This window comes from Saccoglossus kowalevskii, chromosome 3, assembly GCF_978046115.1.
Source record: "Saccoglossus kowalevskii chromosome 3, keSacKowa6.1, whole genome shotgun sequence".
Lineage (NCBI taxonomy): Eukaryota > Metazoa > Hemichordata > Enteropneusta > Harrimaniidae > Saccoglossus > Saccoglossus kowalevskii.
In genome coordinates this window covers 33513971-33525536 of record NC_140643.1, presented here as the reverse complement: position 1 = coordinate 33525536, position 11566 = coordinate 33513971, and the positions used below count along the sequence as shown (strand labels likewise).

The window sequence follows — 11566 nt, the reverse complement described above, 5'->3', positions numbered from 1 at the left end:
ACTTTATTTTCGCTGAAAGGGCTTTTTGGCGTTTTGTATGGAACTTATTTTCACTGATTTTTGATGAATTTAATGTGAAATATAGGAAAAAAAGTATATTCGCTGGATTTTATTTTCACTGAATCATCCATTCAGCGAAAATAAATTCCAAGCGAAAATAAAGTATTCTACAGTATTTAAAAAAAAACTTGCTCTTCAGTTATTATTAATTGTTTCAAAAAGAAAAGGTAAACCATACTTTGATAAATTTGTTAAAAAATGGCAACCATATATTTTATATTTTGAATAGATGTTATCACACCTCTTACCTTTTCTGTATCTTTATATGATCTTTTTTTTTTAATAATGTAACTTGTACTTTTGTATTGTCTTGTTGAAAAAAAAATATGGAAAAACTTTACTGGTCAATTCAACTATAGCAGAAAACCAATTTCTACTACTCCCTCCAGTTTTTGATTGGATATCATAAATTTAACAATTCTTAAAACTGAATGTAAACAGACTTTGGGTGAAGTGTTCATTTTGCCTACACAGTTCCAGCATTACCCTTCCAAGTACCACCAGTACTTCTTGTGAAGAGAAGTATTGCATCTTTATTCAAGCGCTACAGACATCGTAAAAACAAGCAATATATTTTACAAACATTGTATAACCTATATGGTTGCCACATTGAACACAATACAGAGCGATGACTGTAGTGCTTTAAGAAATGATTTACTACTTGTACTGTAAGGGGGAACCCAATTAAGTGGGAGCTGGAGGATTTAAGAAAAAAAAAAGATCATGATGTTGGCTGAAATCTGGGGCTGCAATCAAAAACAAAAAATCCACAGGCTCAATAAAGTAAGAAAAAAAAATAAACAAAAAAAAAATCGTATTGTGAAATGAACTAATGTTCAGACATGCTGTCAAAAAAGTGTGTAAAAAAGTATACAATTGACCAATTTCCTCAAGTTCCCTACCCAGATTTCAAATGAGTAAAGATTCCGGGAGTTTCCAACCAAATATATATATATATTTTTTTACCTGTATTTTTTTTTTAAATCTTTGCATTTAGTACAGTCCTGAGACTTTTTTAATGTCTATGCTACAGTTAACTACTATTCGTTCAAGTTGGGGGAAATATTTAACAACTACGCTGACGAAATAAAAAACTAAACTAAACGCCAGCTTGTTTTTTTAAAAAATCAGCAGAATTGAAAAGAAAAAGCCTCACCTGTATGTAGACATTAATAATAACTGCAAGTTAACCCACTTCCAGTATGCGTGTGTAACCAAGGAGAGATCATTGTAACGGGTCACTTTAGTTGCGTTGCCGGAAAATGTCATTCCGACGACCTTAATAGACGGACAATAGCTTCACACAAATGCAAACAATAGACACCATTCAGAACTATTTTCACAAATAGACTCCTCGTCAATATTTTGGAAAACATTGTACGCGATAACTTTGCAAACTCGCTAATTCAACTTCATTTAAAACGCGATGTCTGTCCTCTGAAAAAATTGTCAAAACGTTTAATTGGCGCAAATTTAATTAAAACAAACAGGCTAGGCTGCGCTGTCGAAAAGTAACACTTCAGGCAATCACAGGACCTAACAGATTAATTTTACAAATTCATTAAACATAGAATTCTAGATTTAACATTATTTATATAATTATGATGAAATATGAGTCGCCTTTTTATATGAAACGCTTTCAATTATTTTTTGTATTAAAGATAGGGTTATATCAATAAAATAATGTTGTTAATCCAGGTATCCCTATACTTATGACGTCTAGGTCAAAGGTTGCCAACCGGCATGATGTCAAAGGTTGTTCAACATGCGCATTCAGTTCTGTTCGGTTCGCCATTTTAGTTGGGTAAGTTGCAGTCGAACCGAGCTTGTCGAACTGGCATATCGATTCCGAAGAAACAGTAAATTGAATTACGAGTTCGGCTACAGGCCACCGAAATGGAGGCGCTGATACCTGTTATAAACAAGTTGCAAGACGTGTTTAACACAGTAGGCTCAGACAGTATACAATTACCACAGATCATCGTGGTCGGCGCTCAGGTAAGGTCCCTTCTTGGAACAAAAAATAAACTCGTATGCACTATCGGAAATTGTCAGTAACACGCTGCGGTCATGATACTTAGTTCTTGAAGTTGTGATATTCATGATCAAAATATTCTCTCTGTTGGTCACCGATATTGCAATGCCAATGGAATTTATGAATCAAGATAATAGGAAGTTGTCATCTGATCTTTGCACTGACGTTCAAAAATGGGTCCCATCCCGGGAAATTCTGGGTTTTGGCCGTTACTGCCAAGAATAATTGTAGAGAATAATTTATTCATACATATTTTCAATATTTAAAAAATTGAAGAAATGGTTATTTGTTTACAACTTGATCAATCAACTGCGAATTTATTGCATACTAAAAATAGACATGATCTTTTTTTTATTGTCCATTGTCGTATATGAGCTGAGAATGATGACACATTTGTGTACCATTACTTTTTAAACTCTTTCATGATTTCCATGTTGTGTATAATTATGATATGTTTTTAATGTTAACTCCTAAAGTCCACATGTGTGATACTGGTGTGTTTGATATTGATTCAATGCAGTGTTTACTAGGTGGTGTCACAAATAATAAAATAAATGAATGTGATTAATTTACTGTTATTTACTATATGGGGCCAGCCATCATGAATATGGCTTGAAGCCGACAATGGAGACAAGTTGAGAAACAGGTTTTTAAGATTCTCACAAATCAGTGAAAAAAATACAGAGCTTTCACAGCCAAAAGATTCATTGTTTGGGTTGAATTTGTTCTTTTTGTGGAGGCTGTTTTGTGTGGAAAAATTTCAAGTACATGTATATAAGCAGTTCATTACATGAAGAACCTGGAACACTTTTCCAGAGTATTTGAAACTGAAATAAGCATTCAACGTATAGAGCCAACCGGCGACAGTCTTACAGTTTAATGATAATTTTTGTTTCAAATACGCCTTAGTATGTAAAAGACACAAAATAGTCATACAAGTTATGTATCGATACTCTACATTAATTTTTTTCACCACTAGGAGAACGCAACTGTTTTAAACTGGTGACATATCTTCAGAAATGCTAAAACAAAACAAAAAATATTTAATGGCGTGGTTTTAGAAAAAATTGAGACTACCGGTACTATGATGATGAAGTGGAAAATTGTAAAAAATAAAAATTGGAGTAGTAGTAGTGAAAGTTAAAAAATTTGACAATTTAAGTTTATTCTTGTTTTGCATTTACAGAGTAGTGGAAAGAGTTCAGTGTTGGAGAATCTTGTTGGAAGAGACTTTCTTCCGAGAGGTATGTACATTGTATACTGATTGATTCGGCTCATTTAATAGAAGTATCAAACATTATTTTTTTTAAATGTTGCTGCTTAAACTGTTAGTCTGCCTCAAATACCATTCATGATGGAAAATTATTCCTATAGCACTTTTGCAAATCATCAAATTGTTCATCAGAAAATATTATGCGCAAAACATTTGTTGCACTTAACTACGGTAATTGTGTTATCTTGAGACAATAGAATTTTAGAACTTTGCTTCTCCAATTATCTACTTCTTCATTACTTAACATATTAATAAATCTTGTGCAGGTTTTATATGTTTTACATCCAATAAATCAAATATACTGTACACCATTACTGGTAGTCTGATGGTTAGCACTTGGTTCGCATCTTTGAGTTTCAATGATACAGTTCAATTCTTCTTGTCTCAAATCTCACTGTTGTGATTTCATATTGTTAGGTAGTGGTATTGTGACAAGAAGACCTCTTGTTCTGCAGCTAGTACACATTGATCCTGAAGACAGGAAAATAGGAGAGGAAGGTAAACCAACTGGTTTATATTTGTAAAACTGAAAATTATTATACACATGTCTGAACCTAGTTTCAATGCCAAACTTCACCAAGCTGTTTTAGTATACACATGTATGTCAATCATATGGGGAACATCTGTATTTTCCCAATGACTGACTAATTGATCGTCTCCATAAAGTTCAAGCCAGCTTGTATTATGATTTATCTTACAAATTTTATGAACTGTTTTGAATCATACAGCAAGTCTCAGACTCATTAGCAAATTGGCTAACTGCTTTAGTTTTAACTAAACAGTTGGCTTTCAAATCTTGCTGGCATCGATTTGTGGGCAAATCCACTTTGGGCGAGTCTTTATGCATTAGGGGACATAGAATGCTTTTATGTAGCCTGATACTTGGCTGAATTCCCCCGAACGATTTGCTTTGTTACACAAGGCATGATAATGTAACAAGGAGTTTTCCAGGTCAGCCTGAAAATGGCCAGTCAGCTTGTATAAAGTGATATTATGATAAATGCGATTAATCTATCGATATTTACTATATGGGGTAGCCATTGTGAACACTGTATGAAACTAAATATAGAGTCAAGTTGAAAAACAGTTTCCTACAAATCAGGGAGAAAATAACAAACTTTCACATCCAAACGATCTCTTAGGGTAGCATAAAGCCAATCGCTAAAAAATCGACCTTATTCGTTGTTTTTGTGTGGGCAATCCCGTGTACTAGTATACGAACACCTCATTACATGAAGAACATACAACACTTTCTCTGGTATATTTAAAAGCGAAATCGCCATCCAACTGTAAGACTGTCCCCAACTGTTATATAGATTCTCCCAGAGTTGGTGTGACCAATAGACGCCGCCAACGATATTCGAAAGCCAACTGTTTAGTCAAAACCCAAGCAGTTAGCCAATTCGCTAGCGAGTTTGCAAATTGGCTGCCCTAATATTTCTGAGACTTGCTGTAAGACCTTCTAATAGTTTGATATTACATTTACATGCAAATTAAATCTACTTGGTTGTAGATGTTCCAGCAGGATCAGAAGAGTGGGGAAAATTCCTTCATACAAAAAACAAAATCTATGTCGATTTTGATGAGATAAGAGATGAAATTGAAAGAGAAACTGAAAGAATATCTGGTACCAACAAGGTGAGAGAAATTTATTTGGCACATCACTGACAGAGAAGTAAAAGAAGACATACTCCATAAATGAATTTGAAATAATCTTACTTATTACAGAGAAAACAAAAAGAGTGTGACCTAAGCTATTACATATACATGTATTTTCACGAAGTATGCTCTCAGACATGCCATCACCATATCAATCTTTGCAACTCTATACACTAGCTATTTGTTTTGTGTGTCTGTCCAACCTGTTGGAACACTGTCACCACCAAACTGTGACATAGTTATTATGCTAAATGTGCATTACATGAGGAATTCTCACCTTTATTGCATGCATTTCATTCTTTTCAGGGAATCTCTGCTGAACCAATCAGTCTTAAAATATATTCACCACATGTTCTTAATTTAACATTGGTTGATTTACCAGGCTTAACCAAGGTAAGTCTGTTTTTGAAATCCACTCTACTGACGAGTAGGAGTATCCTGTGTGATATTTGTCATGCTAGAATGCTTATGAAATTTCTGCTTTTACCCTATGTTGAATACAGAATATTATACAACAATATACAATCTAGTGATTTATGTTGAGTGTTTATTCATAGACCCTCTATTAGAGGGTCTATGGTTTATTGAAGTATCAACTTAGGAATACATGTAATATTTACGTACAGTTTGTATACAAATACATGTACTACAAATCACTATTACCCTTCAAAGCCAAGCTTATTGCCAGTGGTGCAACAGTTTGTAAATTTGTATTTTTTATTAGTCTACAATTTGTTTGAACATAATTTCCTATTGGATACAGGTCTTGGTCAAAATTTTGGGGGATATATAGGAAAAAATATGGTTATGAAGCACTCTGATGGTTAATAAGCACAATAGTTCTGAAAGACTATGATTTGATATATCAATATAAAGTTTTGATATTATCATTGCAGGTCCCTGTGGGTGACCAACCACCTGACATTGAAGTTCAAATCAAAGAACTTGTTGTGAATTATATAAATAACCCAAATTCCATAATATTATCTGTGACTGCTGCCAATACTGATATGGCTACATCAGAGGCAATCAAATTATCAAGGGAAGTTGACGAAGATGGTATGTTAACAACTTATTTAAACTTCATGTGATTTAACTGAGAGTATGCTGTAATATACAATGTATAAAGGCATTGCTAAATTTACATTTAGTTATTTCGTTATCCAGCTGACATTTTGACAGTTCAGTGCTGTGTACGAATACACAGCTGATTGCGGAAGTTTTTCAGTTTTACCGCTTTCATAGTACTGTGGAATACTTTATTTTCGCTTAGAATTAATTTTCGCTGAAGGAATGACTCGGTGAAAATAAAATCCAGCGAATATACCTTTTTTCCTATCTTTTACATTCAACTCGCCAAAAATTGGTGAAAATAAATTCCATATAACACACATAAAAAGTCTTTTCAGCGAAAATTAATTCCAGCGAAAATAAAGTATTTTACAGTATTACAAGTGAGTATTCGCATTGCAAATTGTTATGAAGTAAGTTTTGTTTACCCTAGGTCGTAGAACATTGGCAGTTATAACCAAACTGGATTTAATGGATGCTGGTACTGATGCTGTGGAAATTATATGTGGCAGAGGTAGGCATTCAGCTTTCACTGCTTAACTACCATTCAGAGATTTCTCCACGATAACTTCCAAAGAAACAAAGAAATCTCTTTCACCCATAAGCTTTATACCCTGGTTTCATGATGAAAATATTATTAATTTTTTCCAAGTTTTCATACCTGCTTGTTATTTATTTTCTAGTGATTCCAGTAAAACTAGGTATTATTGGTGTAATCAACAGAAGTCAGATGGATATCAATAATAAGAAACCTATCCAAGAATCTGTTAAAGATGAAGCAGCATTTTTACAGAGAAAGTATCCAGCATTAGCCAGTAGAAACGGTACACCATACCTTGCAAAAACACTGAATAGGGTAGGTTTCATCATGTTACAGTATTTATAAACAATGAGCTGAATAATCTTCTATATTGGTTAAAGTTAGACTGTCTAATAATGGGTATTGTTCTGCTTTACATAGCTTTTGATGCACCACATCAGAGACTGCTTACCAGAATTAAAGACCAGGGTCAATGTGATGGCATCGCAGTTCCAACAGCTGTTACTGTCGTTTGGCGAGCCTGTTGAAAACCATGACGACAGAAGTCAAATGCTTCTGCAGATAATCACCAGGTTTGCTGCTGGATACTACGCTACCATTGAAGGAACTGCTAAGAATATTGAAACATCAGAATTGTGAGTGAATTATTTACTCAATGTTCAAAAATGACTTTACTGCATAAAATTTGAAATAAATTAATGTTTGAAATGTGAAAAGTAAAACACTAGGACACAGTAGACAGCGGAGAGTATATATATGACATATTTGTTAATCAATTGCTTTGATTTGACTGCCTAAAACACTTTATTCATTCTGTTATTTCATAAACATTTTGTTATAATTGTGACTTTTAAAAGTTTAATATGTTCTTCAATCTTTCACTGGTGCACCTTGAGCCCTTATCCCTTATCCCTTGTAACACAATTTTAGATGAAAAATGCCAATTACTGTGGCATTGAATATGTTTTAAAACTAGCTATAGCAGCTAAGTGATTGAAAATACTAACACAGACAACACAGCTGTATTGTCAGTCAATTACTTTTTGATATTGCTGGCTTGATGTACTAGTACTTAACAAATTCGCGGCCACAGTGAAGAGAAATGCAAAAAGTATTTGAACCCTCAACAGGAACATCATCATTTTTACTACGTTTACCATCAATTGATACAAGTATTGAGTCAAACTCTTGGGCATGGCTTGACCTTGACTCCAAATTAAGAATTTTGAGGTTTATACTTGAATCAATACTTGTCGACAAAGTTCTAATAAAATGTGTGCCATTATATTCTGTTGTAGAGTTATCTCTAACAAGACACTATTCCTACCATATAAAGTTCACTATACTGTATGTGCATTGCCTTTCAGGTGTGGTGGTGCGAGAATCTGTTATATCTTCCATGAGACATTTGGACGTACATTAGATTCTATAAATGCACTGGGTGGACTTACAGATTTAGATATCTTAACAGCAATAAGAAATGCTACAGTGAGTGTTCAACTGCATTTCTGTATTCCGTTCAGTTAGGCAAGTCAGATATTGCTATATTATACATATCTCTTTCCTCGTTTTCACACAATATTTTGCTTCACAGGGCCCAAGACCAGCATTGTTTATCCCTGAAGTGTCATTTGAACTGTTGGTGAAAAGACAGATCAGAAGACTTGAAGAACCCAGTCTGCGGTGTGTGGAATTAGTACATGAGGAGATGCAGAGGATTGTACAACACTGTGGGACGCAAGAGTTACTTAGATTTCCTAAATTGCATGATAAGATTGTGGAAGTGGTGACCTCACTACTCAGAAAGCGTTTAGCGCCAACTAACGCCATGGTAAGAAACTAATTCAATACCATATTATGTCTGCTTACTATTAGTAAAAAGTGATGTTTTCAACTTCTTGTTGAAAAACACAAGTCCGATTGCTTTGATATGATATACATATAGGTATTACAGGTGGACCTATCTCAGATTTGTTCATTTCATGATGATATCTTCAATTCTCTAACTCTGATGAATATTTTTGCTGTTTTTGGTAAAAAGATACATTTTCGACTTCTTGTTAAGAACCACATGTCTGATTGCTTTGATATTATACATATAGGTACCTCAGATAGACCTCTTTCAGATTTATTCATTTTCTAATGATATCTCAGCTGACAGACTGCTTGTTTTCTGTTCCTTTCGCAAAAACAATCCTAGCCATTAGGTAATCTGATCACACAAATGCAACTATCTTGTAATGCACATGTTTTTGTTTCATAGGTGGAGAATTTAGTTGGAATAGAATTAGCGTATATTAACACAAAGCACCCTGACTTTGCGGATGCCAGTCTAATATCCGCACTAATACAGAACAACGAAATGGATAGGAAAATCAAAAACAAAACCCAGAATAATGGTGTAGACATCAAAGAGGTGGTATCCAAAGGAAGGGTAAGAATAGTTGCCAAATTATTTAATTCATCTTGTCTCTGCATGTCATAAACGTAATTGTGCATGTTTCAATGTTGTGTTTGTGCTCACCATTGTTCATACATGTCAAATATTCTGATAAATGTCTCTGCATGCATGACTTATCTATCCATGATTTGTACTGCATTAACTTGGCTTGATGTTTATTTAACACGTCTTAAATTTCCTTTTCCTCCCATGTACTGTGTCTTAAGTTATCATTAGCTGATAGAGTATCATCTCCTCATCATGTTGAGGTATGTGCTTTCATGTATTGTTCAGTCTTAAACATTCATACAGTCAAGCTTAGTTGGTGGCTATTTTTTGACACATGTGTCACTTGCCTCTATTAGCGGCCAGTGACTGAAAGCTTCCACATGTATTCCAATGGGGGAAAAGAAACCAGATGTGTTAATGAAATCCTCTCCACACATCTTAAAAAAGGCTTTCTGTTTTCATCTCCTGTATATATCTATAAATTTGTATGGAATAATCTGATTTGTGGGTTCTAGGCCAATCCACCAACTGAGGGCAGCAGTTCATGGCCATTGAGTAGGTTCATGTCAGGCCGAAGTGATAGTCAAGAGAGCCTCAATGTAACTCCAGCTACATCTGAAAATAACAGCCCACGAAAAACCAAACAACAGTCAGTTAATTTGTTACCAGACATCGTAAGTCTCATGTTATAAATACACTTCCCATGTTTTAATAACTAGTATTTATCGAATATGCCATTTCAATTTACATTCCACTTTGTGGCTCTCTATGTTAACACAGTACTTAGTAATATCATTACTTTTATTTTATCTAGCCAAGTGTTCCAACAAATAGGAAATTATCATCAAGAGAACACAGAGATTGTGATGTTATTCGTAAGTATCTAACAGTAACACATGCTTCGTGACGGATAAGTTATACAGTCTTCAGTTGCATATATTGCAGCTCCGATTTAAATTGTAGCCAAATTGTCATAATCTGTGAATGAAATTTGTGTTTCAGAGCGTCTCATCAGGTCCTACTTTCTAATCGTGCGTAAGAATATTCAAGACAGTATACCGAAGGCAGTGATGCACTTTCTAGTCAATCACGTCAAAGATAATTTACAGAGTGAATTGGTTGGTCAGTTGTATAAACAAGAATATATAGATGAATTGTTAACTGAATCTGAACAAATGGCAATGAGGAGGAAAGAAGCTGCCGAAATGCTTAGAGTAAGTTGTAACTACATGCAGTTTCCATTTTTCTGTTCCCATCATGCATCTGTTATTATTTCAGTTTACTAAAACTGGTGTACTAATTTATTTACATGATATTTACATATATTTGTGGGATAAAGTAAACATTTAATTGTATTCAATATTTTGTCACATAAAACCATGCAAATTATGGGATATTGAACGTATATTGTTATTTTGGTATATCTGCCTCTATATGTAATATGATACAACAAAAAAGTGAAATATACTTTTCTTTCCTTTTTTAATCTTGTAGGCTCTTCAGAAAGCAAGTCAAATAATCAGTGAAATTCGTGAAACCCATCTTTGGTAGCAGACGTCATTGGCTTCTCATTTGTATTATACACAAAATTTCATGATGCATGTACTGTCACTTATTGATTTTAATAGTGTATCTTTCCCTGTCTTGGTGAAATAGTTCTATGTAGGTCCCATGTGTGTACATTTAATCCCAGGTGTCCTACAAGTGTCATGACAATAGAGATGTGGATTTGGAACAAATTGTGTATAGTGTATTCCGAGTTACACATCTAGCATCCATATACTGTAATTGGTTAGTTTTCTACATGCATTTCTGTGTCAGATGTTTACACTATCTATTTCAGAGTTGTAGTTTGCCATACATTCACTTCACCTCTTTGAAATGATTTGCATTGATATACTTTTTAAATAAGCTACAGTGAATGAATGTGCAATATCTTATTATCTAGTATAAAAAGGGTTAAAACTATAAAAAAAAAAAAGTTCTTTTCAAATCTGACTTTCATCGTCAAATGCAGTTTTGTAGTCATTTTTTTGTCTTAACACACTGACTGGGTTAAAGGTCAAATTACCCTTGTACAGTAGCACTGCCGCATTTATAAACAGAATGTATAAATTTAGAAATCTTGCTATCGATATTTGGTTTGAAAATTATAACATAAATTTTAAAATGAACTTAAATTGAAAATTAAACTCAAATATTCCCCCCATTAACATTGCGTGTGTAGTTTTGATACATTTACCATCCAAGACTGAACCAGAACTTTTATTATTTATACTTACCATCAATATCACTTTATAGGTAATTAATTTAATAAACAGGTTAGAATGGGTACCGTACATGCCTTAGTGGTGGACAGCGTCTTGTAAACACACTTTCAGATCTCCCATTCCAAATCAAAACTAGGTAGTCAGCATTGAAACAAGTATACCTCACCAAGAAAGATCAGTTTTCCCCTTGTGTTATGCAAGTATACCT

At 34.0% G+C, this 11566-nt stretch overlaps 1 protein-coding gene across 2 annotated transcripts; it reads left to right on the top strand.

Annotated features, from left to right (window-relative positions):
* The first annotated feature begins 1788 nt into the window (after positions 1–1788).
* On the top strand, positions 1789–11301 carry LOC100366675 (dynamin-1-like protein). 2 transcript variants are annotated; one of them, XM_085497085.1, is made up of 17 exons: positions 1789–2058; positions 3282–3339; positions 3786–3866; positions 4882–5006; positions 5334–5420; positions 5924–6086; positions 6532–6612; positions 6782–6954; positions 7060–7274; positions 8007–8127; positions 8234–8470; positions 8903–9073; positions 9307–9348; positions 9604–9762; positions 9903–9963; positions 10091–10302; positions 10583–11301. In XM_085497085.1, the coding sequence occupies exons 1-17, from the start codon at positions 1957–1959 to the stop codon at positions 10637–10639; spliced, it is 2145 nt and encodes a 714-aa protein (XP_085353211.1). In that variant the 5' UTR covers positions 1789–1956; the 3' UTR covers positions 10640–11301. The 2 variants fall into 2 exon arrangements, with proteins under 2 accessions (XP_085353211.1, XP_085353212.1); XM_085497086.1 differs by lacking the exon at positions 9307–9348.
* The last annotated feature ends 265 nt before the right edge of the window (positions 11302–11566 follow it).

Bases quoted from the DNA above. Each gene is read 5' to 3' on its own strand.
- LOC100366675 (XM_085497085.1), top strand. From the start codon at position 1,957: ATGGAGGCGCTGATACCTGTTATAAACAAGTTGCAAGACGTGTTTAAC. The intron at 3,340-3,785 runs GTATGTACATTG...TCATATTGTTAG, and splicing joins AAGAGACTTTCTTCCGAGAG to GTAGTGGTATTGTGACAAGA. The intron at 8,471-8,902 runs GTAAGAAACTAA...TTTGTTTCATAG, and splicing joins TAGCGCCAACTAACGCCATG to GTGGAGAATTTAGTTGGAAT.